The sequence below is a fragment of the Mustela nigripes genome, chromosome 8, assembly GCF_022355385.1.
Source record: "Mustela nigripes isolate SB6536 chromosome 8, MUSNIG.SB6536, whole genome shotgun sequence".
Taxonomy (NCBI): domain Eukaryota; kingdom Metazoa; phylum Chordata; class Mammalia; order Carnivora; family Mustelidae; genus Mustela; species Mustela nigripes.
Genome location: NC_081564.1, coordinates 42753398 through 42772417, shown reverse-complemented (window position 1 = coordinate 42772417; position 19020 = coordinate 42753398). Strand labels below are relative to the sequence as shown.

Genomic DNA, 19020 nt, shown 5'->3' with positions numbered 1-19020 from the left:
CAAAACAAACTGAGGGTTGCCGGGGGGAGGGGGTTTGGGAGAAGGGGGAGGGATTATGGACATTGGGGAGGGTATGTGATTTGGTGAGTGCTGTGAAGTGTGTGATTCACAGACCTGTACCCCTGGGGATAAAAATATATGTTTATAAAAAATAAAAAATTAAAAAAAAATAATTTGCAAATGAAAAAAAAAAGCCATATTGAAAAGCTCACAGCAAATATCATCCTCAATGGGGAAAAACTGAGAGCTTTTCCCTTAAGATCAGGAACACGGCAGGGATGTCCACTATCACCACTGCTGTTCAACATAGTAGTAGAAGTCCTAGCCTCAGCAATCAGACAACATAAAGTAATAAAATACATTCTAATTGGCAACGAAGGAGTCAAACTCTCATTGTTTGCAGATGGCATGACACTCTACGTGGAAAACCCAAAAGACTCCACCCCAAAGTTGCTAGAACTCATACAGGATTTCAGCAAAGTGGCAGGATATAAAATCAATGCACAGAAATCAGTTACATTCCTATACACTAACAAGGAGACAAGAAAGGGAAATTAAGGAGTTGATCCCACTTATAATTGTACCCCAAACCATAAGATGCCTAGGAATAAACCTAACCAAAGAGGCAAAGGATCTATACTCAGACAACTACAGAACACTCATGAAAGGAATTGAGGAAGGCACAAAGAAATGGAAAAATGTTCCATGCCCATGGATTGGAAGAGCAAACATTATTAAAATGTTGATGCTGGGGTACCCGGGTTGCTCAGTGGGTTAAGCCTCTGCCTTCGGCTCAGGTCATGATCTTGGGGTCCTGGGATCGAGCCCCGCATCAGGCTCTCTGCTCAGCCTGAGAGAGCCTGCTTCTCCATCTCTCTCTCTGCCTGCCTCTCTGCCTACTTGTGATCTCTCTGTGTCAAATAAATAAAATTTTTAAAAAATAATGATAAAAAAATGTTGATGCTTTCCAGAGCAATCTACACACTCAATGCAATCCCTATCAAAATACCATCTACTTCTTTTCACAGAATGGGAACAAATAATCCTAAAAGTTATATGGAACCAGAAAAGTCCCCAAGTAGTCAAAGGAATGTTGAAATAGAAAGCCAAAGCTGGTGGGATCACAGTCCCGGACTGCAAGCTCTATTACAAAGCTGTCATCATCAAGACAGTATGGTACTGGCACAAAAACAGACACATAGATAAACAGAATGTAATAGAAAGCCCAGAAATGGACCCTCAACTCTATGGTCAACTAATCTTTGATAAAGCAAGGAAGAATGTCCAATGGAAAAAAGACAGTCTCTTCAACAAATGGTGTTGGGAAGATTGGACAGCCACATTCAGAAGAATGAAATGACCATTTCCTTACACCACATGCAAGAAGAGACTCAAAATGGATGAAAGACCTCAATGTGAGACAAGAATCCATCAAAATCTTGAGGAGAACACAGACAGCAATCTCTTTGACCTCAGCCACAGCAACTTCTTCCTACAAACATCGTCAAAGGCAAGGGAAGCAAGGGCAAAAATAAACTATTGGGACTTCATCAAGATCAAAAGCTTTTGCAGAGCAAAGGAAATAGTCAACAAAACCAAAGGACAACTGACAGAATGTGAGAAGATATTTGCAAATGACATATCAGATAAAGGGCTGGTATCCAAAATCTATAAAGAGCTTATCCATCTCAACACCCAAAGAACAAATAATCCAATCAAGAAATGGGCAGAAGACATGAACAGACATTTCTTCAAAGAATACATCCAAATGGCCAACAGACACATGAAAAAGTGCTCAGCATCACTCAGCATCAGGGAAATGAAAATCAAAACAACAATGTGACACCTCACACCAATCAGAATGGCTAAAATTAATAAGTCAGGAAATGACAAATGTTGGAGAGGATGTGGATAAAGGGGAACCCTCCTACACTGTTGGTGGGAATGCAAGCTGGTGCAGCCACTCTGGAAAACAGCATGGAAATTCCTCAGAAAGTTAAAAATAGAGCTACCCTACGACCCAGCAAACACCTACTGGGTATTTACCCCAAAGATACAAATGTAGTGATCCGAAGGGGCACATGCACCTGAATGTTTATAGCAGAACTGTCCACAATAGGCAAACTATGGAACGAACTTAGATGTCCATCAACAGATGAATGGATAAAGAAGCTGTGGTGTGTGTGTGTGTATATATATATACCATATATATGTATATGCCATATATATGTGTATGTATACATACATACACACACCTACACAATGGAATACTATGCAGCCATAAAAAGAAATGAAATCTTGCCATTTGCAATGATGTGGATGGAACTAGAGTGTATTATGCTGAGTGAAATAAGTCAATCAGAGAAAGACAATTATCATCTCTCTGATAGGAGGAATTTGAGAGGCAAGGCAGGGGGGTCATAGTGGGTACAGAAGGAAAAAGATGAAAAGATGAAACCAGGGAGGGAGACATACCATAAGAGACCCTTAATCTCAGGAAACAAACAGGGTTGCTGGAGGTGGGGAGGGATAGGATGGCTGGGTGATGGACATTGGGGAGGGTATGTCCTATGGTGGGTGCTATGAATTGTGTAAGACTGATGATTCACAGAACTGTACCCCTGAAGCAAATAATGTATTAATGTTAATAATTAAAAAAGAACATTTTGCTAAGGGGAATAACTCAGACACAAAAGAACAAATATTATAAAGGGGCGCCTGGGTGGCTCAGTGGGTTGGGCCTCTGCCTTCGGCTTGGGTCTTAGTCTCAGGGTCCTGGGTTCAAGCCCTGCATCAGGCTCTCTGCTCAGTGGGGAGCCTGCTTCCCCCCTCTCTCTGCCTGCCTCTGCCTACTTGTGATCTCTCTCTGTCAAATAAATAAATAAAATATTTAAAATTAAATTAAAAAAGAACAAATATTGTATGATCAAGCTTACATGACATACTTCAAGTAGGCAAATTTACAGACACAAAATAGAATGGTGGCTGCCAGGAAAGGGGGAAATAAGGAGTTAATCTTCCGTGATACAGAGTTTGAGTTTTGTGAGCTGACCAGAGTTCTGGAGATTAGTTGCAAAACAATATGAATATGGTGAATGCTACTGAACTGGACCCTTAAAAATGGCTAAGATGGTAAATTTTATGCTTTTTTTCTAAATAAAAAATTAAAAATTAAAAATAGTTTGCATGTATGTCATTGGCATATATGTTAGTTTCTCCTCAAATTATTGCAAAAATGGCAAAACTGGCATTAAGCAAATTCATTCAGATCTGGGATGAGGAAATTCACCTAAAGACTGGTAAGGCACAGAAGGGGGGGGTTAATTTGAGGATCATATTCATATGGAGAAATATTCGAGTTAGTTTGTGGATTTGTGCTTTTGGAGAGGACAGATGACCAGGAATATGTAAAAGCTTAATCCACTTGATATAAGGTCAAAAAAATGGAAAACAGAATCATATTCAAAACTAGTTTTTGAAAATATTTTAATCCCATATTAAGGCTAAACTTTAAGGAAATGAAAAGGGATGGAAGGGGGAACAAGAGATGAGACTTAAGAAGGAAGGGAGAGAGGTGGACAGATCAGGGGAGGGAGAGACGCTGGGTGGGGCAGGGGCGGTGGTGGTGCCGGGCGCGGGGACGAGAGAAGATCAGAACCTGGAGAGGAGAGGTGCGTAGATTTAGAGATTTAGAGAAACTACTCAGGCCTCCTCTGTATTCTCTGTTTCTGGGCAGGATGTTCCTACATCCCTCTAAAGTGTCAATGAGCAACTGTTGGTCTTCAGTCCTACGGAGACTGCAGACACTCACAGGAGCGGATGGGGAATACGGCTAAGAACTACGATGCAGGAAGTGACCAGACACACAGCTCTGAATCCAACTGGAGGTCACGCGCTCCACAGCTCGGTCACGCGCTCAGATAACCATGTGCTCCTTTGATGACTCAGCCCATTGCTCTTAAACTCCATGGGGAAAAGTGGGAAGGACTTTGTCCAGGTACTTTTAAGATGACTGCCATACACAGTAATGATGCTTCCAATTTCTGGTTGTACAGGACCCCCTCTTAGAACTTGCCACGTGCCTTTAAAATGATTAGCAATGACTCGGGGACACCTCCAGATCCCTCCGGACCGTAGTGAGGTGCTAGCTCCCCTCCTCCTCACTGTTCCACTCCTGCCACAAGGGGCTCAGTCCTGGAAGATTGGCAACCGACTCTGGGAAGAATCCCAAGCCCTTCCCGGAACACTCAATCTAGCAGTGACTTCTTCAGCTACTAGCCCCCGGAAGTTAAAATTCTGCTAAACTGAAGATAAAGGGAAAGGAAAACTCAACTTTAAAGGAGAATCAAAAGTCCTTTGGTCCGGCGGATAGGATTCTTTCTAGAGGCTGGGGAACCTCTGGAAGTCTCCCGTGCGGAGAACGGAGGTCCCTTGATCTTGCAGTCCCTCTCCGCACCCCGGGGGCCCCTTACCCACGCCTGCGTTATTGAACATCCCAGGGAGCACCAGCATGATGTGGTTGGGCCAGTACTTGCGGTACAGAGGCATCTCGTATTCTTTGACCACCAGAAGGTGCAGGTGGCTGATGCCCTCCATGGCATGAAAGAGGTTTAGGAGTCCGTGCTCGTGGCGACCACTGGAAGGAGTGAAAATAGGGCTCTTGACTGCATTTAAATTCTGTTGAAAGGGAAAAAAAAAAAAAAAAGGAACCAGAGACCAAAAAGGGAAATTAAAACCCTTAGATTTAAGAAGTTTGGAGAACCCAGTCTAGTATGTTGGATCTGTTGGTCTGAGAGCAACATTGGCATCCAGACACCGTCACCCACCTTGTCTGACACCAGGGGCAGCCGCATGCTCTCCAGGTGTTTACCCTGCTTGCTGAAGACAAAATGACTCTCTTTGGACTTGGGAATGATGAAATAGAGCTGCACCTCTTCTCCCAGCATAGAGGAAGAGAACGTGAATGCGTGAAGAGTGGAGTCAGACATCTGTGTTTGTAAAGAAGGAAGAGAGGGGATGTGAGCTCATGGTTTGCAAACTCCTAGACCAGTCATTAAGGTTGTTTTTAAGAGAGGCAAACTGAGCTGATCTTCTCTAGGCCACCAGAGCTGGTGGTGCCCACACGATCAGAAGAGCAGGAAAGGCAAACGCTTCATCTTTTAGTCACTATCAGTGACGTGAGATCCAAGCGTCTTGCCCCCTACACAGCCTCCCTGAGGGTGGAGAAGTTTCTGTTGCTTGGCACCGTCTTTGCATTCCTCATGTTCTTAGAACCGCTACCACTTGGTTTTATGCAGAGGTTAGATATCCCCATGGGATGTCCTGCTCTCTGAACATTTTCAAAGGTGCCCAGTTATAGGGGGAAAATCACTTTCATTTATGTGAGTCAGGTTAAATAAATAACATTTTTCTAGGTAAAACATTAGGGCCAACATCACTAAAATGCCTCTGTGACCCCATCTTTCCTAGCTATAGTAGAAGCTGACGAAGTTTGAATAGTCACTTAGCCTAGAACTCTGGGTTCCAGGAAAAGACCACATATAAATCTGATTTATTTTTTAAACCGCCAGAAAGTTGGGGCACCTGGGCTGGCTCAGTCAGTATGGCTTGTGACTCTTGATTTTGGGGCCATGCGTCCGAGTCCCAATTTGAGTGTAGAGTTAAAAAAATAAATTATTTTTGCTTCAAAGTTCAAATGCTCGGGATGCCTGGGTAGTTTAGTCAGATAAACATCAGACTCTTGATTTTGGCTCAGGTCGTGATCTCAGGGTTGTGGGAGCGAGCCCCTCTTTGGGGTGTTTGCTCAGCATGGAGTCTGCTTGGGATTCTGTCTTACCCTCTCCTGTTGCCCCTCCCCCCTCTGAAAATAAATAAATACATCTTTAAAAAAAATAATAAAGTTCACATACTCTCTCAGTAACCCATCTTAGTGAATAATTACATAAAGGTCTTTATGACAGTATTTGGGCTTCATGAAACGACAGCATCGGTTTTCAGCAGCAGCTAGAAATCAGGTAGATTTCCCAAGAGTTTTAACCTAAATATTACATTTCATAGGAAAAAAGTATTGTAATTCTTTCCTTAAATTCTAGTTCATTCTGCTTCACAAGTGTGGGAATATACTACTTAGTGAGTACTACAATCATGGAAACTAACTACACAGATGGAGGATTTTTAATAATTTTCTAAAAGCTTATGATTTATAGACTGGGGCCTTGAATCTTCTTTATTCTGTAAAGCATTGTGAGTTGATTATAAACCAGCCCACCAAAAGTTTTCAAGAACACCAAGAAAACAATGGGACATAAAATGGGATGCCCAATGGGACATCCAATGGGAGACAATGTCTAATGGGACATAAAAGGTAACTTGTATCAGAAGAGCAGAATGATCAATCCAGTTTTTCAGTATATCCCTTCTAGCACCTTTTGGGAAAAAGGTAAAGACCTGATCCTTCAGACCAGAAGCAAATTTGGGGGACGTCTCATCAGCATGTCCTATGGGAGGGAAGAGCTTCTCTAGGCATTCAGAACCAAGCCATAAAAATCAAGAACGTAAAGTGGGAGAAAGGAACATAGAACTTATCCCCCACATGGGCTCTGGACTACTGTCATTTGCTGCCTTTCCCACCTTTTGTGTTTACAGATGCTCTGGCCAAGAAGAAGCCAAAGACTATGGAGTATTGGCTCATCTTCTGTGGTTCTACCTCCCTCAATAAAAGATAAATATTGACTCCTCTGTATGCCTAGTGATCAAAATCACTCCACACTGGAGTCAGGATATGACTTGTCCGTGCAGATCAGCAGACCTGTTCCCAGCTCAAAGGGCACACCCTGTGGACTTGTTAGGTAAGAGCACCATTTTTGTCAACAACCCTCTCAACCAATCTTTTTCAGGATCACAGATAACAGCTAACCTCAACGGGACACATGGAACCATTTCCATGGAATGACTTCAGAGGCTAAAACTCAAGCTTCTTTCTCTCCCTCTTCTCCCCCTGCCCACCATCCTAATAAGCTCACAGTAATGTTAATTTAAATGCTTCCCACATTCTGTTCACAAATGAGCGGCTCCATCTCGGCCCCAGTCTATAAATCAATACGGCCTAAGACTGGGAGCCGTATTTTTCAGTCCTGACTCACAAGATCCACGTTGGGCGACAGGCAAGGACAAGGGGCCACACCTGGGAGGCAGAGGTGAAGTCCATGTACTGCTGGCATTGCTCGCAGTGGTGGAAGGTGTTGTAGGCCGCGTACTTGGTCAGCATCATGGACACCGTTCCTCGCTTCCCGGGCTCCTCGGCTTTGGCATCCTTTATTGCTTCTGTGTATCAAGGGGCAAAAAACCTTGCCATGATATGCATGGAGCCCCTACTCCTGGGAAAAATGTCCCCCACTCCCTGAAAGGCTCTTCTGAGGACTCTATAACTTAGGCCCGCGAAGTCAGGTAGGAAAAGTAAAAGGTGGTCAATACATGTGCAAGAGAAGTGAAAAGCAAAGAGGAGAATTCCTTGAAATTTCTCTCAATGAGAGATTTGTCTGCCTGGATGTAGGTGGCCTGTGACCTGCAGAGAGGCACGCCCAGCTCTGCTTGCACTGACCTTGCTTGACCCCTGCCAGCTTCTCCGTATAGACCATGCTCATCAAACGGTACTTGGGATCGTGCACGCTGACGTCAAAGGGCATTTTACTGAAGCTCTCGATGTCAGGCCAGGGCTCTCCCTCTGACTGGCTGACCTCACTGCTTTCACTGTGATCTAGGACAAGAAGAAAGAAAGTGCGCAGAGCAGCCAGACTGACCAGCCTCCCAGCCGTCCTCCCAAGTGTCAGGAATGAGAGGTTTTAGGAAACATGACTCCCAGATGGGTGAACAAAGGCATTTGTGAAAAATGATCTCCCATGTCTCAGGGCAGAGGGGCCCAGATTTATTCCTTCAGGCCCAGGAGGGAAAAATACCCTCCAGCAGGAAGGACTCATGGCCTCGCTGGTCCCAGCATGAACCTCTACAGATCTGGTCCACCAACTCCCGCTTCTAGGAGATCAACTAGTCTCCCATCCCAGCTCCCAAAATGGTCTGGAAAGCTTGTTTGATTTTGGGTGATCTAAATTCTCCCTCACAGTTTTCACTGTGGAATTTTAAGATATTGACAGCCTACGAGATTTTGGGGATGCACTGAGCAAGATTCCCAGTGTCTGCTGCATGGGAGAATCACCTGGGAGCTTGTAAAAAAAATCCCCGTGCTTAGGCCACCACCCCCACAGTCGCCTTTAGTCCCCAGACACCTGTCACAGCAGTTAAAGCTGCTTAGGTGGCTCCAACATGCAGTCAAATTGGAGAGCTAGTAGCCTCAGGTGTGAGTGCAGACCGCTCCTTCCTACTTCACTCACACCTGTAGCCACGGCCCCCAGTTCCCAGGGAGCGGTGATTGTAAGAATTCCAGAAGGTGCACTGAAAGTGCTCAGACATGGCTGGCGAAGGGGGCTATCCAATAGAGGATAGTTATTGTCATTATTGATAAAATTCATAAGATCCAAAAGCTTAAGACAAAGGGAGAAAGAGAAAAGATTAAAAAAAAAGCCTAAAGACTACAAGTACAGCTATTATTTTGCGAACACAGTATCATTTATTTTTATATCCCTGAGCTAAAGTTGGCATTTTATTTAAAACCCCAAACTTGGGACACCTGGGTAGCTCAGTGGGTTAAGCCTCTGCCTTCAGCTCAGGTCCTGATTCCAGCATCCCTGCTCAGTGGAGAGTCCATTTCTTCCTCTCCCTCTGCCCCTCCCCCTGCTCGTGCTCATGCCCTCTCTCAAATAAATAAATAAGTAAGTAAAATCTTTTTTTTAAAAAAGGACTCATGCTTATTCTAGTTTTTCTTGTTTTGTTTTAAATATCATTGTGGTTCTCCAGAGCAGCATCACATTCACCTGCACTGAACTGAGGTAGAAGGAATAAACCCAGGCTAACCGCACGTCTCGCTACAAAGGCCGGGTTTGCCCCAGCTGTGGTAGATCCTCTCGCTACAAAGGCCGGGTTTGCCCCAGCTGTGGTAGATCCTCTCAGAGCCCATCATATAGGTTAAAGCCCTAGAGCAGATCCCTCAAAGGGGATCTGAGGAGAAAATTAAAGGTGTCGTTGCCTTGTGGCGCCCAGGGACTTTGTGGGAAGATTGGTGAGATGCCAGTTTCCTCTTTCCTTGTCTGTCTGCCTTTTGTCCTCTTGGTCCCAGTCCCCTCTCCGCAGTCCTAAGTGTTTTGAGGCCAACCTGGAGCTCTGGGTCCGCTCTGTGGTGGGCCTGGGGGTCTGGTGCAGCTCAGGCGGGGACACAAACCAGGAGAGGCGGGTGGGAAGATGGGATTGCGTGTCTGTATTTGCAATCATGAATATGAGCTGGTGAGAAGTGGAATTAGGGCGAAAGTGATAATAACATGATTAAGACCTGGCTGATTTTGCTTAGTCATGCTCTGGACTGAACTAGTCCTTTAGGCTTGTCACAGATCTAACTATTTAGGACAAGCAAGTGGGGTGAGGTCTGAGGGCCAATCTGACAGAAGACGTCAAAGCCTTTCCTTTTTCCAGGCTCATCTTTGAGAGCCTTGGAAGAGCTTCTGCCTGATTACCCCTATTGCTCGCCTGCTCTCCCTTCCAGCACAGGCCGTAGCTCCAAGCATGAAGCTCCAGTTTCGAGGCCACATTGTCCTTGGCTAGAGAACTAATGCTGGCTGATCCCTGCTCACACTCGCTTTCTGGCTTTGCTGGGTGGGCTACCTTGGAACCCTCCCACCGGTGACTGCTGGCCGGGAAGGGTTGGGAAAGGGGATGCAGGCAGAGGGTAGGAGATAATCTTCTTAAAACCAGCCCCCCAGGGTGCCTAGGTGGCTCAGTGGGTTAAAACTCTGCCTTCAGCTCAGGTCCTGATCTCAGGGTCCTGGGATGGAGCCCTGCATCCCGCTCTCTGCTCAGCGGGGAGCCTCCTTCTCCCTCTGCCTCTCTGCCTACTTGTAATTTCTGTCAAATAAATAAATAAAATCTTAAAAAACAAAAACAAAAAGCCAGCCCCCACAGCGCTGTCAAGCACCAGCTCCTCCATCTTCCTGTGAAGGAGAAGGCGTTTGTTTATGGCACTAGGTTTCCTTCTGCACAGTTTTAATTTCATTATAGGAATCCATATACCTTGGCTCAGAGCCCGCTGTTAAAGCGGAAGTAACCAGCGAGTCTCAGGCACGCCCTGGACCCTAAGCAGAACACTGCAAGTGAATTTTAAACCCATAGAAGCAATTAATCCACCTACCAGGGCCTTCTAAGATGTCTCTTCGCCCTGCCTCCTGCCGGGGGTTGAGAGGGGAGGCCAGAAGAGGTGGAAGACTCCACCAACTTAACTAAAAAGTGGCCGCCGTGTCCTCACAGCCGTCTGCTAGCACCGGCACCCTCGGCCTCCGGATAACCCTGCAGGTCAGGCCCCCCGGAGGCCCCGCAAGGCGAGCTGGTGTCCGTGTCTCGTGTCTCGGCCCGCGACCCCACACTGCCGGGGTTCGGAACTCACCCGTGTTGATCTCCCCCTCGTCATACACGTCCACCTCCAGGAGCCTGATGAGCATGCGGAAGAGGATCCTAAGGAACTGCAGGTAGGAGCCGGTCTTCCCCACCTGAGGGAAGCGGGTTTTTTTCTTAGTTGGGGAGGGGGAGGGGTGGAGAGCGAAGGAGAAGAGAGCCGAGATTTCACACCTGGGCTCCTGGATCTCTCCTGCCCCTGCGGCCCGAGCGAAGACCTCCTGGCTCTGGGTCATTCCCACCCCCGCCCCTACCCGCACCCCCGCTCGCGCGGCTCCCCGGCTCCCTTCCTCCTTGGGGGCCGCGGGCCTACCTGAGGGGGGCCGGTCAGCAGCAGCCGCCGGGGGTGGCAGGTGCGGGCGCCCGAAGCGGGGTCCGGCTGGTTGCTGAAGTCGGCGTGGTGCTGTCGCGCCGAGGTCCACTGCCGGTAGTAGAGGGACTGCTCCTCGCTGCTCATGTCCTTGTGCAGCAGCGGCCGCAGGGAGCTCACCCAGGCCACGTCAGCGTGCGGCAGCAGCGAGGAGGACGCGGGCGGCTTGCCTCCTCGCGGGGAGCCCAGCAGGCTGTAGGCCGCCTTCGATAAGATCACGATCGGGGGCAGGGTGGCGTGCAGGCCCCCGCAGCCCTGGGGCGCCTGCCCGGGCCACGCTAGGGCCCGGGGACCCGAGGAGGAGGAGGAGGAGGAGGACGAGGACGGCTTGGAGGTGGTGCTGCTGGCCATCTGGGGGCCCAGGGAATCACACTCCTGCTTCAGGGTCTCCCCAGCTCCAGCTGTGCCCGTGGAGATCCCTTCATCCAGCCCCATACTGTTGGCTGGGCTCTGGAAGCCGGGGGTCAGCGACAGCTTCTGGGACTTGTCCGCGGTGCTGGAAGAGCTCACCCCGTTCTCCATGATGGAGCCTGGAAGAGGACGCCATACCCTCCATCAGCAGGGCTCGCAATTTATTCCTTGGCTCCTCCCTGCGTGCGGGGTAGGCTAGACTGACTTTCTGCCCGAGGGCTGTGGCCTCTCTAGTCCCAGATGCTGCTTCCTCTGCTGGCTTCCTTGGGCCCAGAGTGCTCCGGTCGCCCTGGGAGTAATTATACCCCCAGGTATAATTACCTAGAGCTCCTTTCCTAAATCCTACCCCCATTTTTGTAAATGACATAATGTTATTAAACTCTCCTCGGTGACCTCATTTGGATATGCCTCCTGATTCATTCCAGACCCTGACCAATACAGGCTCCAAGTTCCAGTCCTGCCCCAGGGCATCTGCCACCTGCTGGGGTCCAAGGGTCTCACACTTCTGCTTGTGGAGAAGTTCCCCAGGCTGTAGCCACTTCCATGGATGCCCAAACCAGCGTGGGGAAAGTCTCCGTGTGAGAAAGGTTGTGAGGCACAATCTACACTCAATGGTCTTGCTTTCGTCTGTGCACTTGGCCAATTCACTTCAAATATGTCTTCCCCTCTGATGGGTCAGCCACTCTTGCATTTGTGGACAAACCAAAAGCTCATACGTTCAGGCCTGATGGCCTTCTCTGAGCTCAGACTGGTGCTGCTAGGCATGTCTGTCACATCCCAACCTCAGGGGATCCCAGAGGACAGCCAGGAACCGGACGCTCTTGCAACCAGGTTGCTCCACTTGCTCATCTGACTTTTGTGTCCTTCCATCTTATATAAGAGCCTGCTTCCCCCCCCCCCCCCCCCCCCCCCCCCCCCCCACAGCCTTGAGCTTTGGAGCCTGCACACTTTGGGCAGTGAGCTTTCCCAAGGACCCCTGAAGTCAGCCCAAGACTGAGGGATGTGTGCTCAGTGGTGGGAGCACAGGCAGGTCAGGTTGTCCCCAGAGGGAGGGAAGCTAAACAGCAGAAGGCAAGCCATGACCTTTGTGCCAGTATGGGAGCAAGGCTAAGGTTATATGAGCCTTGGGGGCAGCTCTGGAAGTGCAGGGAAAGGGGGGGTCTGATTAAAAAGCCCCAGTAAGGAGGTGAACACTCCCTCACTTCTCCCTTGCTGATGCTGGTATCCAGAAACTCCCAGATGTGATAGTTCCCCTTCCCTTCTGTTACTCTTCACTATCCCCCAAACCTCTGGGGAGCCTGAGTTGGCAGGGGTGGGGGGTGTAGAGAAAGGTACAGTCCTGACCCCTGGCTAAGGCAAGCAGCTCGGCACACCCAGTAGAACAGTTCTCATGCTCTTCCAGGCTGAGGGTCCCTATCAACACAGACAGCCCCACAGATGACTGCCTCTTCAATTCTCATAGCCATTTGACAGCAGCTTCCAGGATGAACAGACACACTAAGGCTGCTTTCTACTTGAAATTTTATGTGTGTCTGCTTGTATGTGTTACGATGATGGAAAAGGGGGGATGTGGGAAAGAAGAATGTTCAGGTGATCTCTAGTTGTGGGGTTTTCATTTTTATTTTATTTATTCATTCATTTATTTTAAAGACTTTCTTTGAGGGAGAGAGAGTTTGCACACACGCTGGGGTGGGGTGGGGGGGCAGAGGGAGAAGCAGCTCCCACTGAGCAGGGAGCCTAATGCGGGGCTCAGCCCCAGGACTCTGGGATCATGACCTGAGCCAAAGGCAGATATGTAGCCAACTGAGCCACCCAGGTACCCCTATTTATTTATTGTTAGAAGTAATCTTCACCCCCCATGTGGGGCTCAAACTCACAACCCCAAGATCAAGAGTCTCATGCTCTATTGACTGAGCCAGCTGGGCACCCTGGAGTTTTGATTTTTTTTTTTAAAGATTTTATTTATTTATTTGACAGATCACAAGCAGGCAGAGGCAGAGAGGCAGGCAGAGAGAGAGAGGAGGAAGCAGACTCCCCGCTGAGCAGAGAGCCTGATTCGGGACTTGATCCCAGGACCCTGAAATCATGACCTGAGCCAAAAGCAGAGGCTTAACCCACTGAGCCACCCAGGCGCCCCTGGAGTTTTTATTTTTAACCTCTTCTCTATCCTTTGTTACATTCTCCAAGTTTTCTATGTTGAGTTTTATTACTTTCCTAATGAGAAAAAAAATGGAAACTGCTGCATTTACTGTAATATAATTTATCAGAAGACAGTTCATGCCAGGCACGGCCAGAGGCCCTTTCAGTGACCCTCCAGGAGAGGGGCTGGCAGGCTGCATGGTGGGTCAGCACAGCCAGTGACCCCAGAGTAGCCTTTGGTCTACCAACACTTGCCATTAATTGCTTATAAAAGTCATTCATTCATTTATTCATTCACTCATTCATTCATTCATGCAAACACTATGCCAGGTACTAAGCCAATGAACACAAACTTAACAGCTTTCAGATCTAGAAGGAAAAGAAGGCTTCTGTGCAAATATCAGATGTATAATATCCCTGAGGTGATTAAAGGTGGAAAGGACTAGGGAAAATAGTGCCTGCTGGGGTTGGTAAAATTTATTTATTATACTTAGCTCATTACCAAACTCTTCATTAAATGTTTGCCCAGAGAAGTATTTTGTGGCAGTTCAAGTGTTAGGTTTTCCAAGTACCTCTCCTGGAGAACTGAGGTCTGAACAGGATGCCGGAGTCAAGGAAGGCTCCTCTGACATGAGTGCCGGGTGTGAGTCATGCCTCCTCACCCCCTCCCTCCCATCCCCCCCGCCCCCCTGCAGAGAGAAAAGGAAGCACTGACCCGAGGTTCCAGTGACAGCACTACTGTTGCTCTGTGGCCTCTCCAGGTCGATCAGCAGCTCATCAGCGTCATTCTCGCTGGCGGTGGCTCTTTCCTGCTCCTTCCCGCTAAGGTCCAGGGCAACAGCGGGGCCCCGGATGACCTCTTTTGAGACGTAGCAGCATGCCAGACCCACCTCCTGCTCCAAGGCTGTGCGAGTTAAGTAGCTTGAGTCGATGAGCCGCAGGTCACAGTACTTCAAAGACCTGCACATAAGTCAGGGTGTCTTGGGTGAGTCCATCTGGCCTGGACTCAAACCTCAGCTTTGTCATCTCCTTGCTGTTATGACCTCACACTAGCCGCTTCCTTTCTCCAAGGATAAAACAGAACAACAGCGCCTGGCTCACGGGCTTGTTGTGAGAGTGTGTGGATGACGCAGGGAAGACGTTTGCAGCAATGCCTGACCCCCTGGCAGCATGCGGCTCATGCTGTCTTTATTGCCGTTGCTACCTTCTCGTCCTCAGGCCCTGGGCCCTTCAGAACTTGGGAACAGCAGATGAAGAGACACTTCATCCAAACAAAACGATCCCAGTATGGGGCAGATTTTTTTTTTCCTCCCTGCCCCTCTGGCAGCCCTGCTTTGATGAGGAAACACTTCTCACTGTGGCTACCTTCCATTCCCCTAAATGCTGGGCAATCTCTGGAAAGTCAAAAGAAAGAGGCAAGGAAGGGTGTGTGTCTTTTCCCTCTGAAGAAAGCGATTCTCTTCCTCCTTGCCCAACGAGTGAAATGGCTAAGTGTCAGCCGAGTTTTAGCCATTGGCTCAGCCGGGCAACTAATGAAAAATGAGAACTGACCGTTCGCGTCCTACCTGGGAAATGTTTCTCCAAGAGGATCTTTGCCAGTTAATATCACGATACAAGGCAGACCTTCTAAATCTTGGTATGTCCGAGGGGTCCACTCTTCTGGTTCATTTCCTCTCCAGGTCTGTAGAAAGGGACCCATATGATAAAATTAAAACCCCTTAGTTAAGTTTCCACTTCTTAAAAGGTTTCTAGGTGCAGATTTTTTATGCCTTTGTGCTTCCAAATGACTTCCAGTGTGTGTGCGTGCGCGCATTCCCATATACTAAATTGCTCTTAAAAAGCATAATAAAGCACTCTGGAAGAATGTGGCCTTCAGTTTTATCTCAGTAGGATAATATAGGAGATCTTGGTGTACATCACACAGTAGCACACAGGCCAAAGACACATACAATATGAACGACCTTGGATAAACTACCTGACTCAAGGCTCTCAAATATACTTTTTTCATGTAAGGGACAGACTTCTGAAACAGACTGACTGAAAAAGATAATTTCAGTTATGAATGACTAATAAAAGCATCTCAACAAAACGCCATAAAAACAGACATTTTCACCAAGAAAATCGTGAAGTTAGCTACCCTTGATGGTTATTTCCTCTCTTTCTCTCTATATTGATTTTCAAAATAAGCGACAAGTAATTGGCTTGGGGCTTTCAAAAGTCTTTCTCAAGAAGGCTAAAAATATAAACAAATCTGGATCAGTTAAAACAACAACAACAACCCTGCCCCTTACTTAGAAGAGTAAGGCAATTAGTTTATGGTTTCACAAATAACCTATGAAGCAGCACCTTCTGATATAGATTAACACATATGTACATTATGTATATCTTTAATAAATGGAACGCCAATCGGTGAGAAGAAAAAAAAAATCCCACCAACTTGAAAGATGTTCAAAAGTGAAAAGATCTTACAGATTTTTATATTTTAGAGCAGAAAGAAAATAGGCTGTGTCTTAAGTAGATGAGGTGGTTTCTACTACTTTTACAAAGTGTCTAGCATTTAACTATGCTCATAACAGCTTTCCAGGAGGAGTTATTATAAGAAATAAATGGACACTTCTGGTAATGCTTTAGAGAACAAAGAGTAAGAGATGTTAAGTAATGCATACACTTCATTTTTTAAAAAAGATTTTATTTATTTATTTGACAGAGATCACAGGTAGGCAGAGAGGCAGACAGAGAGAGAGAGGAAGGGAAGCAGGTTCCCTGCTGAGCAGAGAGCCCAATGCGGGGCTCAATCCCAGGACCCTGGGATCATGACCTGAGCCAAAGGCAGTGGCTTTAATCCATTGAGCCACCAGGCGCCCCAACACTTCATTTTAAAATAGACAGGTACTTCTTTTGCTAAACACAAAATGGGATTAAAAAAATCTAATAGGCAAGAAAAAATGTAATAAGATTTGATTAATGATTTGTTGGTGTCTAGATAAAATAGCCTTTAAAAATAAATATACCCACAATTACTCAAATAAAATATACATAATTTATAAAGTGGGAAGCACCTTAACCTTGTTTTTTTTTTTTAACTTTTTTTTTAATCATATATTTATATACCAAAGGGAAATCAGTGGATCTATATAGCTGTCACAATTTTGACTTTTTTTTTTTTTTTTTTTGTCTTTGAAAATCAATCTATCCAGGTACCTGAGTGGCTCAGTGGGTTAAACATCTGACTCTTGATTTCAGCTCAGTCTTGATCTCAGGGTTGTGAGTTCAAGCCCTGCATTAGGGTCCATGCTGGGTGTGGAACCTACTTTATTATTTATTTATTTTTTTAAATAAAGATTTTATTTATTTATTTGACAGAGAGAGATCACAAGCAGGCAGAGGCAGGCAGAGAGAGAGGAGGAAGCAGGCTCCCCGCTGAGCAGAGAGCCTGGTGCGGGGCCTCGATCCCAGGACCCTGAGATCATGACCTGAGCCGAAGGCAGCGGCTTAACCCACTGAGCCACCCAGGCACCCCTGGAACCTACTTAAAAAAAAATCTATCAAAATATTTTTTAGGGACGCCTGGGTGGCTCAGTCAGTTAAGCATCTGCCTTCGGCTCAGGTCATGATCCCAGGGTCCTTGGATTGAGCCCTGCATCGGGCTCCTTGCTCAGCGAGGAGCCTGCTTCTCTCTCTGCCTGCTGTTCTCCATGTTTGTGCTTTCTCTCTCTCTCACTCACTATTTCTCTCTGTCAAATAAACACATAAAATCTTTTAAAAATATATTATTTAAATATTAGAAGAAAGGTACCTACAAAAATTCGATTTTCCATACATTGTCATGTCAAAGTGAATATAATAACACTTTGATTTAGAGTAAACAATTTTAGGAACAGGAATCATTTTACTCATATAATCTTTGCATTGGACTCATGATGTCCCTGACGCTGAGGCTCTCCTTGGATGGATTTTATCTCCTAGAAACCATCCACTGGTCATGGTTCTACAAATGATGAGGTCGTTATAATGACGGGATAAGAGATATTATGTTTTACTCTATGAAAAGATTTATTTTTCAAAGGTTATTAAGGAAATCTTGCTTTTACTCTTGACTAATCAGAGCTAGCCAAACCACTACAACACACTTTCCGTCCCTCTGCTACTTCTGATGAAGGATGGTTGCAGTTCTTTGACGGGCTGACCATGCCCTCAGGATTTCACTGTAGAGCCTTTAAAACAACACAAAAGACTGGGTGGGCACTGAGTTCAAAAAAATATGGGGCTCAAGGCTGAGGAAATTTGATCAAAACCTCACAGGCCCTCTGGAGGAACTGATTTATTTCGATTTAAGTCTTGTATCCTTCCAGAATGCTTGTCATGACTTTTATGTGATAATTAGAGGGAACCACAAAAATAAGGCCATCCAATGGAAGAAGAGGCAGAGGATGTTACCCAGGCCTACAGATAAAAGGCACACCTACCCACCCATGCCATCCTTACTGTGGTGAGGGAGGCTGGTAACTTAGAAATAAACACATGAAGGGGCTCCTGGATGGCTCAGTTGGTTAAGCATTTGACTCTTGATTTTGGCTCAGGTTGAGATCTATGGGTTGTGGGATCAAGCTCCAGGTCGCTTTCTGCGCTCAGTGAGGAGTCTGCTTGAGGACTCTCTCTCTTGCCCTCTCCTTCTGCCCCTCCCCTGGCTCGTGGTCTCTCTTTCTCTCTCAAATAAATAAGTTAATCTTAAAAAAAAAAAAAAAAGAAAGAAAGAAAGAAAAAGAAATAAACCTGTGAAGCAGAAACCACCTGGCAAGTGTCAGTCTTGCTTAGGATATGAACATTTCTACAGGATTTCATATTTTTACTTCTACACCATGGAGAAAGGATGGATTGATGTGACCCACTGGTTTTGACAGTATGGAAATCTATTTTGTGCGCCCGGTGCCTGGCAGCTACTCATACAAACTGAGAATCTGAGAATGACTGGACCCCGCCTTCATGTATGGCACGCTCTCAGAAGAGTGCTTACAGAACTACTGCTGTCTAAAGACCCTGAAGCTGATTTTGATGTGCTAGCAGCCAGTTAGGACTCTTGATCTCAGGGCTGTGGGTTCAAGCCCCACACAGGGTGTAGACATTATTTATGGAAGTTAAATAACAACAAAAAAGAACCTCAGGTCTTTGTGGTTTTTAGCCAATGGCCCAGAAGGGTGGATTATTTAGGACCTGCTGATTTATGCTGATTCAGTGATTGGTACTTCTGAAGACTCTCAAGAAATGAGCTCAACTAGGGGTGGCTATACTTGATCAGGGTCATGGAGACCCAAAGAAGATTCTGCAGCCTCACATCCTCTTCAGCCATCTCCCTGCAGATTATTTGCCTTTCCATTAGTATCATTCAAATAGTCTCAAGACATACGTCTCAATGAATTATACTGTAAGAAGAGTTTTAGGACCCTCACATGTTACTCATCTTAGAAATCTCGCAGTTATGCGGTCTGTAACTATCAATAAAAATTGTGAACATGATATCTATGTGTGAAATATGAATGTTTCAACTTCCA

General features: G+C 46.4%; 1 protein-coding gene across 1 annotated transcript in view; it reads right to left on the bottom strand.

The window, feature by feature from the left end:
* Positions 1-19020, bottom strand: part of GREB1L (GREB1 like retinoic acid receptor coactivator) — a 273695-nt gene that overhangs the window by 14452 nt on the left and 240223 nt on the right. Inside the window, exons 23-30 of the mRNA XM_059409323.1 lie at positions 15037-15152; positions 14187-14431; positions 10865-11451; positions 10544-10646; positions 7601-7756; positions 7184-7323; positions 4827-4988; positions 4473-4677 (exon numbers count right to left, since the gene is read on the bottom strand). Of these exons, the coding sequence (XP_059265306.1) occupies positions 4473-4677; positions 4827-4988; positions 7184-7323; positions 7601-7756; positions 10544-10646; positions 10865-11451; positions 14187-14431; positions 15037-15152 (1714 nt within the window). The remainder of the gene's footprint in view (positions 1-4472; positions 4678-4826; positions 4989-7183; positions 7324-7600; positions 7757-10543; positions 10647-10864; positions 11452-14186; positions 14432-15036; positions 15153-19020) is intronic.